The sequence below is a fragment of the Leptosomus discolor genome, chromosome 2 (assembly GCF_034619465.1).
Source record: "Leptosomus discolor isolate bLepDis1 chromosome 2, bLepDis1.hap2, whole genome shotgun sequence".
Taxonomy (NCBI): Eukaryota; Metazoa; Chordata; class Aves; order Leptosomiformes; family Leptosomidae; genus Leptosomus; species Leptosomus discolor.
The window spans coordinates 68,035,313-68,055,177 of NC_141392.1; the positions used below are offsets into that span (position 1 = coordinate 68,035,313).

The following is a 19,865-nucleotide window of genomic DNA, read 5'->3' on the forward strand; positions in this document are numbered from 1 at the left end:
CACATAGGTATAAAAAGCATAAAACAGCACACACGGTACCACTGTTTAGACCAGAAAACATTGTGTTGTCCCACAGATAAGAGCACTATTCAAGCTCAGCTCCGTCACCTTCTTCCTCAGGGATTCAGTCTTCAAAGCTCCAGACGCTTCTGCTTCTTTTCCCTCAGCTTGTGAAGCCCTGCTGGCTTGCCCCTGGTGTTTCTCACCTGCGTCTGGAGCACAGACCAGGGAACCACACGGCAAACCTTGGGTTCCTGCTGGCTCTTCAGAAACGTTTTCCTCCTTCTCTTAATATTTATGTACAATATATGAAGGGATACGATTTGTGTCTTTGATTTAGACAAATCTCTTGCCTCATACTTAAACAATAACTTGAAAAATATTTTACAAAGAAAAAGAACATTGTTCATCTGAATGTCATTCATTATTATATTGCTATATTTTATACCCTATTATTAATATATACAAAATTTCTTAATTGCCTTTTACAGATGCATGGAAGCATATAATATAACAGTTTTAAAGTATCCCATTTTTAGAATTTTTTTTTCTTGGCTCATGTCAATCTCTTTAATAAACTATGGTTGCTTGTAGGATATAGGAAGTATTTGGAATGTTGTTTAAAGTTTAATAATAACTGGTAGCATTGTCCATTTGCGGCCTGAACGGTTGGAGCACCTGTCAGGGCGATCTGGTGGAGATAGCAGCATCATAAGACTTAATCACAGAGGGCTGTTAATGTGCAGTGTCAATGGGTGCCAGGTTCTGTTCTTTATTTGGGGCTTTTCTTTTCTTCGGCTGCGTTTTGTTGTTGTTTTCCCTCTGTTCTCGGTTTTGTCTTCGGGCTGCTCGCCCTTTGCTTTCCTGTCTTGTCTCTTTGCTTTCGTCTTTGTTGGACTTTTTTCTTTTCTCCTCCCTGTTTTTTTTCCCTGAAATAAAAATGATGGCACATTAGAAGATTTTCTCAAAGTGTTGCCATTTCTGACTCCCTCGCTTTGCCATAGCCTGTAAAACCGGCCTTGGATTAGCACCTCCCGTTAGAAGCTGGACACTAGTACTAGTGTTTGGAAATGTCCAGCTTTTCATTGAACTACTAAATTCGGCCACTGGACTAGCACCTCCTGTCAGCCTGACTCTGAGCCACCCTGAGAACTCCCTGGAGAGTCCCGCTGCTTTAGAGCCGGTATAAACATCTCACACACTCATAGCCTGTCTACCACAGCCAGGGGCACAGCTCCATGTACTCCACCAAAACACAGCTGGTTTGGGGATGTCTATGGCTGAAGCCAGGTAGCATTAACTGTTAACTGGTCTAAATTTATCTTGGGCTGGGACCCAGAGCATATGGTGAGAAGAAATTAGACATTGTGTTACACCCCTTCGCTGCCGGTGCTCAGCATCTACCTCTTCTAAAAATCTCTCTCCCCTCCATTAAGCCCCACCACACCCACATCCCAGGGGGTGGTATTCCTGGTATTGAAACATGAATCCCACGACAAAGTGTCAGCTCCAGCACAGGTATGAGACCCTCTTCAGACTAAAAAGTGGTGTTCCAAGTCTCAAGTCAAGCTTTAGGCCATCGTTACAAAATGAAGTATTCAAGTATTTATTGCTTTAAATACTTATGAAGGTAAGATGTTGAGGATTTCATTACTGCTACAGACCTCTTCAATAAAGCTTCCCATCCCTTTAGGACCATTAAAACTTTGTGTGTTGACTGTGGAGATGGTATTGTATAGTGCAATTATGCTTGGCTATAAGGAAGAAATTCTTTATGCTGAGTGTGGTTAGACACTGGAACAGGTTGCTCAGAGAGGTTGTGGCTGCCTCATCATTGGAAGTGTTCAAGGTCAGGCTGGATGGGGCTTTGACCAACCTGGTCTAGTGAAAGATGTCTCTTCCCATGGCAGGGAGGGGCTGGAACTAGATGATCTTCAAAGGTCCCTTCCAACCCCAACCATTCTGTGATTCTATTTCTTCTATTTGCTTTACGTTTGTAATGAGGATATGAGATTGAGTCAAACTTCTATATACACACAAGCCTAAAACAGATTAGATTTTTTCTGTGTGGAACTGGTTCAGCTACTGAGCTCTGCAGCTGAAAATCATCTGTGGTTAGATGAATCCAAATGATGTCTTCAAAACAACCTCACTCGAGACTTTCATGTTACAATGTCATACTGAGCTGTATGCCTCCTTACCTGGAGAAATTTCTGGACAAGTATTGAAAAGCATCTGGCCAAAATTTGTTTTATGATACCCTGATACCAATACTACTGAAAATAATCTATCCCTCTTTGTTACAGCAAAAATGCTTTTTGCTTTTAAATATCAACAGAGATAATCCAGGCTTTCCTACACCAATGATGGGGGAGTTACACAAACCTGGCAATAGCTCTTGCTGTTGAGGGTGCTGAATGCAGGGAATTGTGCCCATTCCAGACTCAAAACCAGAGATGGGAGGTTTTGGTGTCTCTGTGGGAGTAGGTCACAGTGGGTTAGTAGGTGCAGGGACAGTGGCTTTGTTCTGAGAACAGATGACCATCCAAGGGGGAGTGGGTCAGATAAAGGGAGAGAGATTCAGAGGAGGTGAAGGCAGAAAGCAAAGAGTAAGACTAAGATATGAAGATGTGCTATGTAGCTCTATGGGCTTATTTTACAGCTTCTCCATTCCTTACCATCACTGCCTGAGATTGGAGGGCAAGGGAAGGTTTAGATACACATGTTGCCTAAGGAAGTTGTGGATGCGCCATCCCTGAAGTGTTCAAGACCAAGTTGGATGGAGCCTTGAGCAACCCGGTCTAGTGGGAGGTGTCCCTGCCCATGGCAGGGGGTTGGAACTGGATGATCTTTGAGGTGCCTTCCAACCCAAACCATTCTGCGATTCTATGATTCTATGTTAAGTCAAGTAGGGACAAACATCTGCCCTTCTCATCTGTTGTTTCTGAAACATGCAGGAAAGTTTAAAAGGTAAAATGGCACCTCAAATTTTAGGTAACCTGTCAGAGATTACCCGAATATACACCCACATACCTGCAGAATACCTCTCTGAATTTGTCAATGCCATCTAAGATGCACAGAGGTGAGCAGGGGAGACCTGCGGAATGGGCACATGAGGCTCAGCAAGAGCTACCACTGCTGCGAGAGTTGGGAGAGCTCCGTGCAGAAGTGAGCCTGCGTCTTACCCAGCTGTAACGCTGTGTCTTACTAATGGATAAATGACAGTATGGAATTTCATTCCAGTGGTTTGTAAATACAGTTGGCCCAAGATGAAATGTTATTCGAATGGAAACTGTCCAGACGTTCAGTGTTTGACATTGTTCACTTGGTGATTAGCCAAAATCCTTCAGCTGTGACTTCCTAGCCACAGTTCTTTAAGTATGTTGGAATGACATCTAATAGTTTCCCTTTCAGTCACGGATCAGGACGTGTGCATTTATATGTATGTGTGTGAATATACTAAGAATACACTATCTCTGTCTAGCTAGAGACTTATCTAGGGATGGCTTTGCTGTTTCTGCTTTACTCAGACTGGTGTCATTATAAGGGACAAGCAAAACTGATCTTTGGAAAGAATACTTAAAACTCAGTCATAATTCTCCTCCGCTCTGAGGATAACTAGTTTGGAGTCCTCTGTGCAATTTCATGCATGGTTTAATGCCATCATCTCCATGCTGTTGCCATTTGTGAAAGGATCTGCCCTCTAGACCTGTGCTGTTCTGGTAATGCCGTAAAGAATAGAAGGGTCATCTTTGTCCGGGCTGGTGGTTTAGCTCCTTTCATCACTATTTTAGTGGGAATTTTTGTATGACAGTATGATGCTATTTCCAGCCAGTCCTTGGTTCAGTTTGGACCCAAGGAAAGATTCTACTAGTAGTTATATGTGGGCGTTGGGGAGTACTTGGAGCCAAATGCTTGCATGCATCTTTCCCCCTGTTCACATCACTGCTCTCTTCTTCCCACAGATTTGTTCCTGAATGTTTTTTCTTCTTCCTACCACTTGCTGAAGCCCACTTCATAACAGCACATTGAGCTGGACACCCGAAGTTGTGGAAATTCATTGGAAATTTGGTCATTTGGGTATCTGTGAAATGAAAAATGCAACAACGACGTTCACAAGTTCATCTCTGAACTACTTTGCATTCGAAGAAGAAGAAAAAGCAGGGACAGCATTAAAACTGGGGCTCACCAAAGCAGTAAACGGTGCAATATTATCGCTTAGACAGAAATACTCCCCCAAAATTTCGGTTTCCCCTGTGAAGAACGTTGTTGTTAGGCAAGCCCTCCGCATTTGCACCCGCAGCGTCTCCTGCATAGATATCCCTGGGTCTGCACCGGTGCCTTCTCACCCGGGGGTGCCGCGTTTAAACGCGGGTTTCGCCTCAGAAGCTGGGGGACGGAGGCGGGGGGGGGACGGACACGACAGGGCCAGGGGAGGGGGGGACGCGCGGTGCCGCTACCGCCCGCGAGGGGGCGCCGCGGTGCCGCGCCAGGCGCGGGGGTGCGCGGGAGGCGGCGGGGGGAGCGCGGGGAGGGCGAGGAGAGGGGGACCCACCGGCGCCCCGCTGCCCTGGGGGGCCGGTCCCTGCCCAAAGGGGTGTTTCCTACCCAGGGCCCTGCCCCCCCGCTCGGCGTGGCCGTGTGCCCCCTGCCCGTACGGGGCGCGGCGAGCGCCGCCAACTTTTTTGGGGAGGAGGGCGTTAAAAAGGGCGGCGTGGCGTGCCGCGGCGCGGCCGTACCGGCCTTTGCCGGTGGGCTGCAGAGTCCTCTTACAGTGATGCGCTAGCGCTAGAAGCGTGTGTGTCCTTGCTTACGGTGTCAATCAACCTTTCCAAATTTAAACAAAAAAAAAATAAAAATAATAATAATAAAAAAAGATAAGTCTTTTTAGGTAGGAGATAGCAAAACATTTTCCAAGAGAATGTTTTGCTCATGAAGGTGTGGATTCATGAGGTTCTAATAGTTCTGTGAAGTAGTAATTTGGCATAAAAATAGCTTTTATTCCAGAACCAGAACCTTGTGCAGCCAACTGTACTGGAAGAATTAATTTATAGGTACTGGCCGGTGAATTTTCTTGTAGATAGGGAATACTTTACTAGTTCTAGTAATGGTGACTTTGTATGTTGGAGAAAACCTACAGACATGCTGTAAGTTTGAGAAGTGCAGTAGTTCAAATTAAATGCAGACATAAAATTAATTCAGACAACAGTATAGTTACATGTCAAATGAGCTTAAAGATTCTGAGTTCTTGTTAATATAATTTATAGCCCCTGGTCAAAGAAATCGCTGAGACTGTATATATGCAATCCACATCTGAATACATCTTTGAGTATGCGAGTCAGAGTATTTCAGAGAAGTCTTTGCTTTATCGCATCAGATGTGGTGTTTCCACTAGACCTATAGCTGTATTTTATGGAGTAAAGTGAGGAAGGGTTGGTCATGGCTTGGGAGAACTTGGTACTTAAAAGCACCATGTGAGAGAGAGTTACTTACTGAAAAAACCACAGCTGACGTGGGTTAACTCCCACAGGTTACAGCTTTCATCTACTTTAGACATTGTCACTTAGTCCTGCCCTATTATATTCAGCTCTAATTACTACAGGGAACTTAGAGCAGTATATTTTTTCACTTCTCCCATTCATGGACACTGAAACCCCAAACCACCATAAGAAGGCATAAAATCTGATTGAGCAAACTGCTTCACTTTGTTAGGGGGGGTGTCACAGGGTAAGTCTCATGGAAACCCCAGAGGGATGAGAATCTGTCATCAGGCATTTGGTATGATTGTATTTCTTTTGGAGAGATCCATCCCATGAAGAAATTTACCCTGGGAGAACAGAAGGGGCCAGAGGAGTCACTGAACTGCGCTTGTTGGGGTTGCAGGCACCAACGTAATAAGCCCCTATCTGGAAGGGTCCTGGCGCTTCTACTGTGCATGTCACCACGGACCACAAAATCCTCCCTACTGCACTGTAATAAGCTGAAGAGCTATAATAAAAGACCACAAGCCACAGCTGTAACATGCCACGATATACTTTCACACCCCTCACAGCCTCGGCTGACCTCTCAGTGTTTTCCTGGCTACTGGAGCAATGTCAGCACCGGTGCTCCTGTACCAGTGCCCCAATACCTCTGTACCCCACGAGGTATGGGGACAAAACTTCGGGGCTAAGTGCTACCACTCTGTGTTGCCCTCCTTCCCACATACCCACACCCTTCTTAGGTAATTTTTTTAGTCTTATTAGACTAAAAGTCAGTCACCCTTTCCTCATGACATGACCTGGACAACAACAGCATGACATGGGCCGACTGAAGATACCAGTAAGGGGTGCATGCCCTAGGCTCTAAAACCCCTTACTACAGTTCTGTCCACAATACAGTCATGTCATATTATGCAAATGAGTAGATCACTCTCATTTTTAAGAAAAGTGACACATTTTTTTTCTGGAACACAGACTGTATCATGTGCTCACGCTACTTGCCAAGATAACAAGCCTCCAAACACCCAGCTGCCCAGTGATGCAAAGGACATTCTCCTTTCATTCGCAAGCGACTAGCGGCCGATTCATCTGGTATGACTTTCTGAAGTTTAAACAGCATCACTTTCTTAGCAGCAACCATTGTTTTCCTAGTTATAGTGGGCCTATTTTATAATCACTAGATTTTCAGGTGACCAGAGTGGTGTCAACAACTTCAGAATTACCTATGTGCTACATGGCTCAGTGCATTTCCTGGCCTTACTCACTCTTCAAGATGCACCAACTGCTGAAGTGAATATGGGTAAAAATTTTAAAGGAGCTAAGGTCCAAAGGCATTCAAGGAACAATTAATTTGGCCAAATGTATGTTCTCTTGCTGTTGGGATGCATGAGGACAGCCTGCCTTCCACATACCAGTCCAGATGGATACAGGTCTTAAGGCATGTGTCATATCCGCAGTCCAATGTGGTGATCTCAGATAACACAAGATACCTCAAATGATATCAACACTTAAGGCTGAGCAACTGCATTAGGAGCCTTAGTGACTAACTTGTACTTACATGCCCTATCTCATCTTGAAAATGGAAATACTTCTGTAGGTGTAGACTCTAGGTGATGTTGGAGCCTGAGACCTACAGAAGTCTTTCTGTGAGATTTAGGATCCTTGAGCTTCATTTGCCTCTGAAATAGGATCTGGACTATTAGATTGCAGTCACCCTGAAAAATGTTCTTATTTATGTTGCGTGTGCTAGCCTGTCCTTGCAAGAAGAGGGCAATGCTAAGGCAAGTGCATTACGGGGAATGAGAACATTGTGTCTAAATACAGGAATACATCAGGCCTGCGCAACAGCCGTTTGCATAAAGCAAGCAGAGAGGAAAGAGAGGAGGCTGAGCAGATCAGCTATGCTGAGACAGGAGATGTCAGGCTTTGCTGCTGTAGCAGATAAAGAGCAAGTTGTATCCCATTAGGTGTATGGGAAATAGGGAGGGATCATTTCTTCTGTGGGTTTCTTGGGAAATGACACTGCTACACTCATGAGCTCACAAGCCAGGCTTATGGAAAGTCCCTGGCTGAACTGTCTTGTGATTACCTCTTTGCAATTGTAATGGGTTGGATCTGCCTTTCCTGTGCCATAGAAAAGACATCGCCAGTGCCTGAAAATACAAGAATATCCTCCAGTCAAAGAAGCAGCCAGAAGAGGAGGATTTCTATAATGAGTTCTGTTTGGTGTTTGTGGAGTCATTTGCTGCGGTGTCTTCAAACCAGAGCCTGTGGGGATTTATTTCCTTTGCACTTGTCTGTTGGGACTAAGGAAATTTGTTAGCAGCCTTGTTTTAATCAGGACTAATGTTGTGCTAACAACAGCAATTTTATAATTACACAACAGTCTTCATCTTATAATAATCCACAGCTTATAGACTCTGAACACAGCTTCCAAGGATAGGAAAGTAATGGCTATTTAGCAGAGAAAAAAACCACCCTGCATTGCTTAGGACGGGAAGTGACATAAACCGTGCTGGTATTTAGGAAAGCGGGATTTTCTCACTGAGCTTGCTTTGAGATTTCTAGTGGTGGCTTCTAATGGGATTTGATTTTTACAGCTCTCCTAAAAGTGGCAAAAAGGTAGATGAGTGTCCAAATCCAGCTTATAAGCCTCTTTTAAGACTAATGGAATCAGCTGCCAATACAAAGATTGGCGATAGTAGTGATTGGTACCAAAACCCCTTACCCTGTTGTTAGAGCATCAGGATATTGGCAGAAATCTATAATAGCTTTTTGATTTTGAGCACCAGTAATCCAAGCCCCCCCATTAGCCTGGATTGAGGTCATAAATACAGTTCTTTTTAGAGACTTAGTTCAGCTGGTGCAGGCTTTTGAGCAAACCAGAAATAAAAATGTGATGCTGCATTATGTCAGAGCTGCATGTTTAGTCTGCCTCTCTAGAAATAATCAAGAAAAGTTATACATGATAAGAGACAGATGCTAGTGCCTCAGCAGACGTTTGAACTCTTTCTAGTACAATAGTAGAAAGGAGAAAACACCCAAAGAAACTCGTTTCTTTAGTACTCAAATTTGTACTCCGAATGTTCTGAAGGGAGGGACAAACAAGAAAAGACATTTTCCTTGGCTTTACTTAAACCGATTGCATTAATGTAACCTGCCAGTTCAGAAGATACTTCTACGATCCCGATGTTTGGATGCATCCTTAAGAATGTCTTTTTCCCTAAGTGGCCACGGCTTGGAGCTGGGCTACACTGCTGGCTGAGTTCGGATCCTGAAGGGGATTTGCAAGTGCCAACTCTAACACTTGGGCCAGGCCAGCAGTTCCTGCGCTGGTACTAGATGCCAGGGCCAGTGAACCCTGACATCTTCCACTGTTTCATTTGCTGCTGTATGTGCAGCTATACGCTTCCCCTGGAGCCTCCTCCTTATATCTCCTTATGTTTCTTGATGTGCCAGGAAAGTAAAGGAAGAAGAGGAGTCAACAGGATGCACCTCTGGCCCTGCTCTGTACGGTTCACTTGTCCCCTCCACTATGAGCATGGTTTGTTTGCGTTCCCGCCTGGGGTGACACCTGTGCTGACAGGTAGATGGGAGCCCCTACGCGTCCCACAGGTAACCCAGGTCATCCTGCTGGATGGATCAGCCAGTCAGCAGTGCTAACACACAGGGGGACGGCAGCTCCTGACGGATCCACTCAGCAAAACCATCAGCCCAGAGCCAGGGTGCTCTTACTTAAAGTTGCCGGAGGCCCGATTCTGCCCTCTGTTGTACTTGCTCAAACACATGGAGGTCACCAAGGTTGGTGTCTGGTGTAAATGAAGGGAGAATTTGCTTTCAAGGATACTTTTCAAAACAAGGTGTTGAAAAATGACTGTTTCTTTCTGTTTTGTGTCTCTAATGTGTGTGTACTACTTCAGCTGGCCAAAGCATTGATCCTCCCCTCTGTAGGTTGTGCCAATTTTTCCAAATACATTTTCAAGCTGATTTAAATGACAGGTCAGGTTTCTAAATTTCATACAGGACAGGGACTCGAAAGGTCCCCTTTCAAAAAGGGTGACCTGACATTTCACATTGGACATCTCCATATGTTTCTGAAGAGTTTTTCTTTCCTATTGAGAGAATACCTGGCAGTTCACCAGGTAGAGTGCAGCTTGTGGAGGAGGGGACTGGGATCACCAAGACTGTTGGGCTGCCTCTGAAAAAGGCTCATAAAATTTTTATGCCAAAGTGATTCAGAGCTTAGCCCTAGGAAACTCAGGGAGCTTGGGTGACCAAGATGCTGTCAAAGGGATCTCAGGTTTTCAGGCTCTCGAGTCCTTGTCAGCCTGCCAGGTGGGTTGTTGAAGGCCAACCCAATGGACAAACCAGCAGGATGCTAGGCAGAAATCCAACACAGAGGCAAAGTTGTTTCTGCCGCCTTTCCACTAGGCCTTCACTGAAATCAGTAAGTTTCTGGGAAATGTGATGACTTTGATAATATGGTATTTTCCATTCCTTTGGAAAATTCAGACCTATTAAATATTTAAAAAAAAAAAAAAAAAAGATTTCTAAGTAGGGGTCATGGAGGACATGCATAAAAAAACTTGAGTGCAAATATTTTAACATTGCCCGTAAGTCTTCAGTTTAAAATGAATCACAGAGAAATTGTCCATGTAAATTTCATCGAGGCTGTCTTGTCTTCTTTTTTTTTTCCAAGAATGTGATAAGTTTATTCTTTTTAAATCCCTCTGGGAATGAACTGTGCATTTAGAGCTGTTTGTAATAACACAGGCTTTGCACACTGAAGTGAGCAGCCGGCTTTATGAGTAGCTTGAAGTGGAATGTGAAGAACGAGTATGCCATGTGACGGTGCATCACTGGAGTTCACTTCACTGAGTGTACTTTATAAACTGACCACCATGCCATTTCGATCAGATGTGAACAACGTCGTGTGGCCCAAAGGTTAGAGGAGATGCAGCCCCTACCAAGATGGGAAAGCAGCCTCTCATGACAGAGGGCACCAGCAAGTGCTGAGGAAAGTCTGTAACTCCTTAGCCACCCCAGCAGGAGATCTGCCTGCGTCCTGTCTAGCACAGTTCCTATCAGCAATATACAATGGCAGTTCAACAGTACTTGCTGTAGGCAGGTTTTATTTTTCTGCTTGGTTCTTGACTGTTGTCTTAGAAGTGCTACAGCAGTGCTGGTAAACTGGAAACAATCCTAGACTTTACACTTCCAGGTGTTCCTCTGCGGTGTGCGCAGCCCATACGACAGGGCTGGTTAAAGGAGCTGAATTGTAGGGCTGCAAAAAGATTCTAGGGAACCCAAAGCAAAAGTTCAGCGAGTGATATTTTCTGTACTATGATGTATTGCAAGCAGTCAGGACCTTCTCTAGCCTCTGCAGACTGGGACTGTGGGGACCAGCAGTCTGTCTTTCGAACTGCTTCCTGCCTCCAGATGAAGCAGCTCACTGTACACTAGTCAACTAGTTCATGCTTTAAAACTGAGTAACTAATCACTTTCCAGCCTGCTCCAAGAACTTTTACGTTAGTCAAAATGAGAAACTACTCACTATTTCTACAGATCTGAGCACCGCCTCTTCTAGCAACTCCTTAGTCACTCTTTTGTAACAACTGAGATGAACCCTGTAGCCACTAAAACCAATAATATTTTGCAAGGGTCTGGTATGACATGCTCAGAAACACTTTATAGATGATCATACAGAAGTGTAGAAATCTCAGGGGCAAGGAAACAGCAAATAGTTGGTGCACACATACTGTAGTAAGATACTAAAAAGAGCAGGATGTCTTTTTAGTCAAAGTCCAAAGAATCCAGAGCAGAGACCCTTACTCCAACCTCAATCAGAAACTCTAAGAAGTTACTTAAAATTGCTCATGCACTTTTGAAAATGTTAGGATGTCTCTATGTGCAGGAAGTTAATGTATGTGCCCTGAAAGAGTGAGTTGCTTTCAGTTAGAAAACAGAGGTTCCATCAACCTTAAGCCTGTAGTATTCAGAGAAATTTGGAGACTCTTCCATCTCCATTTTGCATCTTCCACATTTAAACTTGAGAGATGTAGTTTGATTTAAGATCACGGGAAAAAACATCCAGCAACATAAAATATACTGTGGCTGGGAATGTGATCTTTCATCTCAGTGATGAACCTTTCTTTTCTTTGTAATACAGCCTTCATATGACTTCCTCAGATTCCACATGAAATGGAGATTAGAGTTCCTAAATTTTGATAAGTGCTCTGGGGTCTGTGGACACAAACCACTGCTGCTGCAAATCAGAGCCACAGAAGTGGAGAGAGTCCCCCTTACTTCAGTTAATGTTTTGAAGGACCAAACATCATGCTTCAATCAAATAAAGAATTCAGGATCCTCTTTTACAGAGTATTGTTTTCTTGCTCATGCTTAAAGGTAGCAGGGGCTGGATCACCCACCGGCATTCCCTCCCACCACTCACATCCATACAAGAAATAAAGTCAGTTTCTCTGAGTTTAAACTAAATCCTTCTGGTTTAGCAATGCACATTTCTACTTAAGCAATAAACATCTGTCGTCTGCCATTCATTAATATTAATTATAAATGGTCACTAGCTCATGGGATCCAAGTCCACCAGCTGAGATTTTTCCAACTCTGACCTTGTTAGGGTTTGTATAAAAAGTGTTCAGAAGGGTCCTTCGAAGCTCGAAGCCAACAATAAGTGCAATTTGCAGAGTACAGCGTTTAGATTATGTGCTTAGAACAAGAGCAGTCAGAAGGGGTGATGGGGAGCGGGGGAGGGAGGGAAGGAGGGAATACAGAGCCTGAAACGGCATTCCTTTAAATGCTTAAGAGTTTTAGACCTTTCTGCAGGCTAATGACAGGGAGAGGCATTGTCCATAATGAAACTGGGCCATCCATTAAACATTACTGTAAATGAAAGGTTGCGTGAATTAAAGGTTCTTCGTCTCATGTTTCAGGAATGTAGCTGTGTTTCATGTCTGAAGCCTGTTTTCCTTTTAAACAGAGTTCTTCAGATGACAAATGAGAGAACGATTTTTAGAAAGCAAATGGGCAGAAGTAAATACATGCTTAAGAACAAAGCAGAGACATAACTGTAGCTGTAAATCTTTATACTGGGGCTACTGTTTGCCATAGATATTGGGGAGGATTAGATTAGGATTGAGAAATTTCATTACTGGTTCATTTTGCTTGTAAACCAAAAAACAATAGAAAAATCCCCACAGTTAAATGTTAAGTTCAAGCTTTAATATCACCTGTATATGTTTCGCTCATGGACCACTATTTAATTCTTTTGCTACCAGTTTGGATTTCAAGGAACTAAAAATAGAAAATTTAGGAAATGTTTTTTTCTGAATTTTGCATGACCACCGCATCTTTAAATGATAGGGGTTTTTTCTCCCCTTTAATTTCTTGCCACTGTAAAATTGCTTCAACAAAGATTACTGAAAAATAATATTTTTTTGCATCAGTCCTTAAAATTAGCTCTTTTTTTTTTTTTTTCAGGCGTAAGCATACAGCAATATGCCCCTCATGGGCCACATCTTCATCTGCTCTTAAAATGTACATAGCTTCATTGGCAGAGAGGTGCTAGCTTGTATCTCTGGTGAATTAGTGTAACAAGTTCACTGAAATTTTCTGTAAGAAAATCCAGCGCTATTCTCTTCCTATAACAATAATTCAAAGCTGATGAATGCAAAGATGAACATGAACAGATATCTCAACAATGCAAATGACTAAACTGGACAAAATGAAGGGAAAGTTGGTTTCTGTTCTTTGACTTGGACCCAAATAAAAGTCTGAGCTTGGTAAAGACAGCAGGAGGCCTTATATTGATGTCAATGGATGGAGATACTTGGATTTGTGTTCTATAAATGTGCAGTACACTTCTCTCTCTGGAAGTCTTACAGAAGGCAACAGACAAGAAAATATTTTGTCAAAATTTTGTAGCAATTTTAGAAATGCTTATCAAAGCATTATTTAGTCCCTTACTAGGCTATGAAGCTGAACTATTAGACTGTTTCTGATGGATGTTTGTCTAACCTCCTTAAAAATCTTCCATGACAGAGATTCCCACAACCTCTTTCCTGATCTTTACAATCTCTGATAATAACATTGGATGTTATCATCTCGTTGGCAATGCTCTGAAGCTCCTTTGGACCTTTGTAAGAAAAGTTATGGCAATGACTTTTTGTCAAAGTTATGAGATTGGAAGAGAGCTGGGAGGTGGCAGCCTAAGCAGACAGACCAAAGGCTACTTCAGGTGTCAGAGCTGGCAGGGAGAGTGAGCTGAGAAGAGACGACAAGACTGGAGATGGAGAGACCTGGGTGGGGAAAAGCAAACAGAGCTGCCTGGGTGGGGAAGAATAGGCAAATATCCAGTAAGATGAGGAGAAACAGCAGCCAAAAAGTGCTCCTTTGCTTTTGCTTTTTTACAAAGGAATGCTGAAAATTCCTTCTTTACGGCTAGATCCAAAGTACTCCGAAGTCAATGGACTTTCTGTGAGTCTTGGATCAGGCCCTTTAAAGAAGAGCAGCTATAACACAACAGTGAATGAGTGCCATTACTGTCCATGACTGGCAGTGTTATAACAGCATTGCTATACATGGAAGTGTTCCACAGCCCAGGATTTAGCTGATTAAACAGTGCTGCATGTGTCACCATTAGACTTGAAACATCCACTGCCTGATTTACTCTGTAGCTCACATACCCCAAATATTTTGCATTCTTGGACTAAATTTGAAAGATGTACTACCAAACTTCTCTCTTGCATTTGATCTTCTTTCTAGGGCACACAGGCCAAAATAGTGAGGGGTTTAGATCTTGAGGTGGTGAGGGTGTGGTGAGCCCTGCTGTCAGCAGCCACTTCCCTTCGCCTTTACTTTGTGGTAATATTGCCAAAAGGTGAGACAACACCTTGCTGTGGTTTTATGCAGAGTCAAGAGAAAGAAGTTGTCAAGATACCTTGCTGCGGCCCGCAGCCTGGAAGAGGATCATTTCCTCTTCCAGCTGTGACAAACATGTTCCTCCCTCAGAAAGAGCTCCTTAAAGCACTAGAAATTAGGGCAAGGACTTTGGAAGTATCGACTGTGAGAAGTGATAGAAAGACCAGTGTGGAGAGAAAGACAGGTATGTGCAGAACTGCAGGTGAAGTAAAGAAGTGATGTGGGGTGTCAGAGAACAATACTCTGCTCTTTCGCCCATGGTCTCTGCCCTGCACTGAGAGGGGAGAGAAGCCACAGTTTCCTATTTGCCTTTCCCTGAAACTCAACAATGTGAAGTCACTGAAGGTGAAGGTGCCATGCATAAGTAAAGTATAGCTGTACCAGGGAAGAAGGCCAGAAACCAGGCAGATTCCTGTGTGTCTGCACAACATAACTGGTAGTTTGTTTTAGGACTCTGTTTGACCTGCAACACCTGTCCCTCTTCCCCAGTCAAATCTGCTATGGAGAGAATAGCCCCAGCTAGTTTGGATGCAAGCCACAAGGTGGCCCTTGGCCTTGTGGCCAAGGAGTGGACCTTTGCCTGCGTCTCTTTAGCAGTATAGACAGCTGCGGATTTCACCTTCTAAAGCTGGAGCTGCTCCTCTCAATCCCAAACATTTTTATTCAAGAGGGAAGATTTTAGGCAGCTGCTGGAAGTTTGATGCTGAATAAATACCTGATGGGCACTTTGGAAGGGGGAGGAAGAAGGGTTCCTGAGAGGTTTGTGTTCCCTCCTGGTTTTTTCCTGCAGAGCTCAGGGATCTAAAAGATAGTCAGCCAGCCAATTCTGGAGCACAAGGAGGCACCAGAAGGGAAGATCAGAAAGAGAAAAAGAGCTGATTTCTATCCCTTATTTGGTTTAGTGATCTGAGGAGAACAGCTCTCACATCGTTCACATTTTAATAGAAGAATGCAATCAGATTTTTTCTGGTTCACTTCCCTTATGGGAGCAATTGACCACACGCTTCGTTCTCAGCTTTGACACCATTCCCATTAATATGAGGTTGATGCTGTTTACCAGCAGCGTGTCCAGCACATTTTTTCTAACATGCTCCAGAGGACCTCAGAGCAGCTGAGTGACCTCCCCTCTGCTCCCAGGCCCCCCAGGACAGGGAGGAGACGGTGGCAAGAGAGGAGCTGGCAGCAGGAGAGGAGAACATCTCCTGAGGAGCACGGAGGCAGCATCAACCCAGCACCCTGTGAGACTAAAACTAATTTTGCAATTTGAGGGCCTGACAGGTTGGTGTATAGCCACAGCAATTTTCAGCCTGACTGTTCGTTGAGATGTGTATTCAGAGAATACAACCTTGGCATGGTACACATGTACACAGTGTGTGCACATGTGTATAGTACTGTAGGTACAGAAGCACACAGTGTGTATGTATTACCTGCTTGCGTGGGTGATATGTGTCTGTCAGAACTGGGAGGTATGATGAGGTTTTAATGTTCACACTAAAACTAAATAAACATTCTTGTAGCAAAATACAATATTACTATTAATTAGTTCAGATTTTAACGTCTCAGTTTGCAGGTAGTAACCTAAAAAGACTTTCAAAACTGCCTGTGATTAAAGGTTGAGAATGCTATGATTAAACTTTAAAAATTAATTTTCCCAGCCTTTTCAGCCAGTAGAGCCAGTACGTCCTTTACTCTTAGCTATTTTGGATTCACAAATCAGTCCGACTCATATCAGTCCTATTTTTTCCCTCTTGACCCTTCTCACCCAGATCTCTTTTCTAGATCACGCCCCTGTCTGCCAGTCCCCCCGCAGTGGCCGGCCTAGTGCTGTCCATGCCCTGCCTTGCTCAAGGAATCCCCAGGACGCCATTTCACTTCATGTTGCAACTAGTGGATTCCCGGTTTCAACAGCCCTACTCTTGGAGGCGGGAAATGTGTTAAAGTTAAAGAGTCAAAACCCCTGCAAGGAAAGGAAATGAGAGGTCCTCTTGGCAGCAACAAACAGAAAATAAACAACCAAACTCTTCACAAGACAGATTCCTTAATTATAGTAACTCAGGCTCGCAAAGGCCAGAGTTATGACCCATTGGCGTATGCAGTATGTAAACACAGGGATGCAGTAATTAGCTTTGTGTTCATTTTGAGGCTTCAGAAGTCCTGTGACCTGCCATGGAGTAAGGTCATTAACCATAACCACACTAGTGACCTTCACGCAGCACACCCCATCGCTCACAGTTATACGAGCGAACTGTGCACTGTGATGTCTCCCTGTCTCACTGTGATACTCCAGCCCTCTAGTTTTAAATGCCACTGAGCTATACATGAGGGAGAGGATGTGACTTTTGGGGTGAGCTATGACTGGAATATCTTACTTTCCCACGTAGCAATGCTTAGGACTTAAATGTGATTAAGTAAAAAAACTCAGTACCAAAAATATACAGAATTTTCCCCAGTTCCCTTTTTTTTTTTTTTAAAAAATCAGAAGAAATTGTTTGAAAATAGTACACTGGGGAATTATTGGACTGGTGTGGGCCTCTATTGCCCTGGGAAGAGGCTTTTGTCTTTGGTGTGTGTAATGTACAGGGACAGACTATGCGTAGCTTGTTCTGTAAAGGGCAATTCACCTTTCAATAAGCAGGTGTACAGCCATCACTAGTATTTGTCGTCAAACACAACAAAACACTGCTCTAGCCCTGATTTTGCCAACACTAAATGAATTTAGTATTGTGAATCAGTATTTTTCAACTCTACTTTTTGGTTTTACTGTGGCTGACCCATGGATCCCCTGAAACATGCTCATCTTGCTTACAGACTCAGCCTGGGTGAACCTTGGTTTAGATTTTGCAGTGTTGCGAAGTCATTACTGTGCAATGGAGAAAATGTGCCCTTTAATTTAAAAGTTAACAGGTGAAAGTCTAGATCACTCATACTAGGCTGTCCTCAACAGTCATTGGAAAGAAACCGGCACTTTTAGGAGGCAAATTATTTTGCCCTTCTTCGAATCCATCTAACAGTGTCATGGATCCTCTTTCCCAGGTGCAGTATTAGCCCCACCGTTGACATGACCCTTGCTTTGACAAAAACAACTGATGTTTAGCTGTCCATCTGAAGCACAGTGAATCCCATCATTCTCTTGCCAAGCCTATTGAGGCTCAGTGGAGTCCCAGCTTGTCATTCCTTGCCTGAATTCTCAGATAGCAAAACCCTCTCTGTAAAAATCGCATCCATGTCAAGTTCAGATTGTCCAATGTGACAACAGAACTCAACAAAATGCACAAGCAACTGTTCCAGATTTTTTTGGGAAAAATGGGTATTACCACATGAATAAACACATTGATGTGGCACATATTTATGCAAGTCTTACGTGGCTACACAGGAGTTCCTGTGGGTTGCGAAGATCACGAAACCCTGATTTTATGTGCCATGAATCAAAACCTGTACGAAGAAGTGGTGAAACTCCCACTGATTTCAAATGTCTTCCTTCACTACAGTACTTCCACATAAATTTTAAAATGAAATGCAACTTATGCATCCTTTCTTTTTTTTTTTAGTAGGAGTTATCTTTTCTTTTCTCTGGTTTGCCTGGGACAGCTTAACTGACTATTAATTAAATTAGTGCACCTCAACTGGAGATCAACTGCAGAAGCTTTCCTTTGTGAGAAATACTAAAGGGTCAACTTTGTTTAGACTCCAGAGTGCTCTGTGCTCTGTTGTTACATGGGTCCATGTGGCATCAGAGCATGTACATTAGGGTAACTCAATGAGTTTAAGTTAAGTGGGTGAAATTAGTTTATCACCTAATATTTTAAGTTTGTTAGTGTTAAGTTACATTATTTTCAGCTAAAGTAAATTCCTGATGAATGGCTTGGGATTTTTAGCTGAATGGTGGTTTTGGAAATCTGATGGATGCCCAATAGGATTCCTTCCTTACACCATAGACAACTGAAGACGTTTTCAGATGTGATCTGATTTATATGTTTAAAGCATTATGTGGACATATATAAGTAAGGGGTTGAGGAACTGGTTCAAAGGAACAACAGAGATGACCTGAGTCTCAGTTCTCTAAGCTGTTCTAATCAAACCTGGATTTTTATATTCACACATATGCCGTGCAAGATAGAAGCATTTATTTTGCTTTATTTACAAAAATATATGCACGTCTTCATTGAAAATGCTCAGCAACAGATCCTATTTCCTTGGTTCCCGTCTGTTCACCAGTCTGCATCTAGAATTCAGCTACTCATTGCAAAGACACTGCTTTCTCTCTTATTCTTGCTGTACACTAAAAAAAATATCACAGCATAATGTATGTATTCCACTTACAGCACCATCCGTTAACTGACGAGTTACTCTGCCTCCAGGGGGTTGTAGTTCTGTGAATTTTGACTAAAATTGCCCATCTTCCTTCCATAACAGTATCCTGCTTTCAGGCTCTACAAAGTGACAATTCCTACACTCCACAGTGAAAAAGAAATATGCTATTCGACATTCATCCCACCATGTCTTCATGTCTAATGCTCAAATTTTTGCCTGTCAGGAACAGGAACTTTCTGTGTTTGCACAGAACAGGATGCAGTTAACATTGATTCTCTCCTTTGAACATCTAAATGCCACCAGCATGCAAGTGAATCAATATATGAACAAGCAACAATTGAAATGTATTATTTATTTGTTTACAACAATACAACTGTGTAAGCAATGTAGACTATCTATTGGCTTGCATAATACCCAGCTTTCTAAGATGTCTTCCTTGTTCATAGCTATGCATTTATTCTTATGGTGAGTGTTTTTAGTCTCTTCAAACTGATCAGAACATGTTCTCTGAAAGCACTTAAAACTGTCTGCTCTCTGTGGGGGTTAGTTGGGACTCAACAGAAAGTCATATGGTGAATGTTTTCTTCTTGGCAGAATTACTCATGCGTGAAAACATGCAACTCCTTCCCCACAAATACTTTTGTATGCAATTCTGATATTTGTCTCTTGGCCAGTAAATGTCAATCATCTCACACATTTGCAGACAGCATACCATAGGGACTTGGGTTTGGCCAGAGCACATTTATTAAGGCAAAGAAATAATATTGATGGATAATTTGCAGTGTCTGAAGAGCTCTGCAAGTTATGCTTTTCCAGAACATCTATTTGCTGTTTGCTATTAATGGACATTGCTACAGGAAACACATGACTTTCAATGTATGTCTGTCAGTGAAAGGCAGGAGCCAAGAAGATGTTAAGTGTGGGAAGGTAAAAGTAACAGTGCACTGGAGGAATGAAATTAAATGTGTGAGGGAAAGAAAGTAAGAAGAAGAAACTGGAACTTAAAATCATATAGTCATGCAGACTACAAAGAGCTCACCATCATGGGATTAAGAAAGGAGAATTAGGAAATAAATTACAGTGAGGTTTGGTTGGGACTGAACTATAAAAGGAGCCTGTATGTGAAACACATGGAAA

The 19,865-nt window shown here is 43.0% G+C and overlaps 1 protein-coding gene across 1 annotated transcript in view; it reads right to left on the bottom strand.

The window, feature by feature from the left end:
• Positions 1-718: 718 nt before the first annotated feature.
• Positions 719-19,865, bottom strand: part of RSPO3 (R-spondin 3) — a 62,153-nt gene continuing 43,006 nt past the window's right edge. The window contains exon 5 of the mRNA XM_086461244.1: positions 719-929. Coding sequence (XP_086317370.1) covers positions 736-929 — 194 coding nt within the window. The 3' untranslated portion in view covers positions 719-735. The remainder of the gene's footprint in view (positions 930-19,865) is intronic.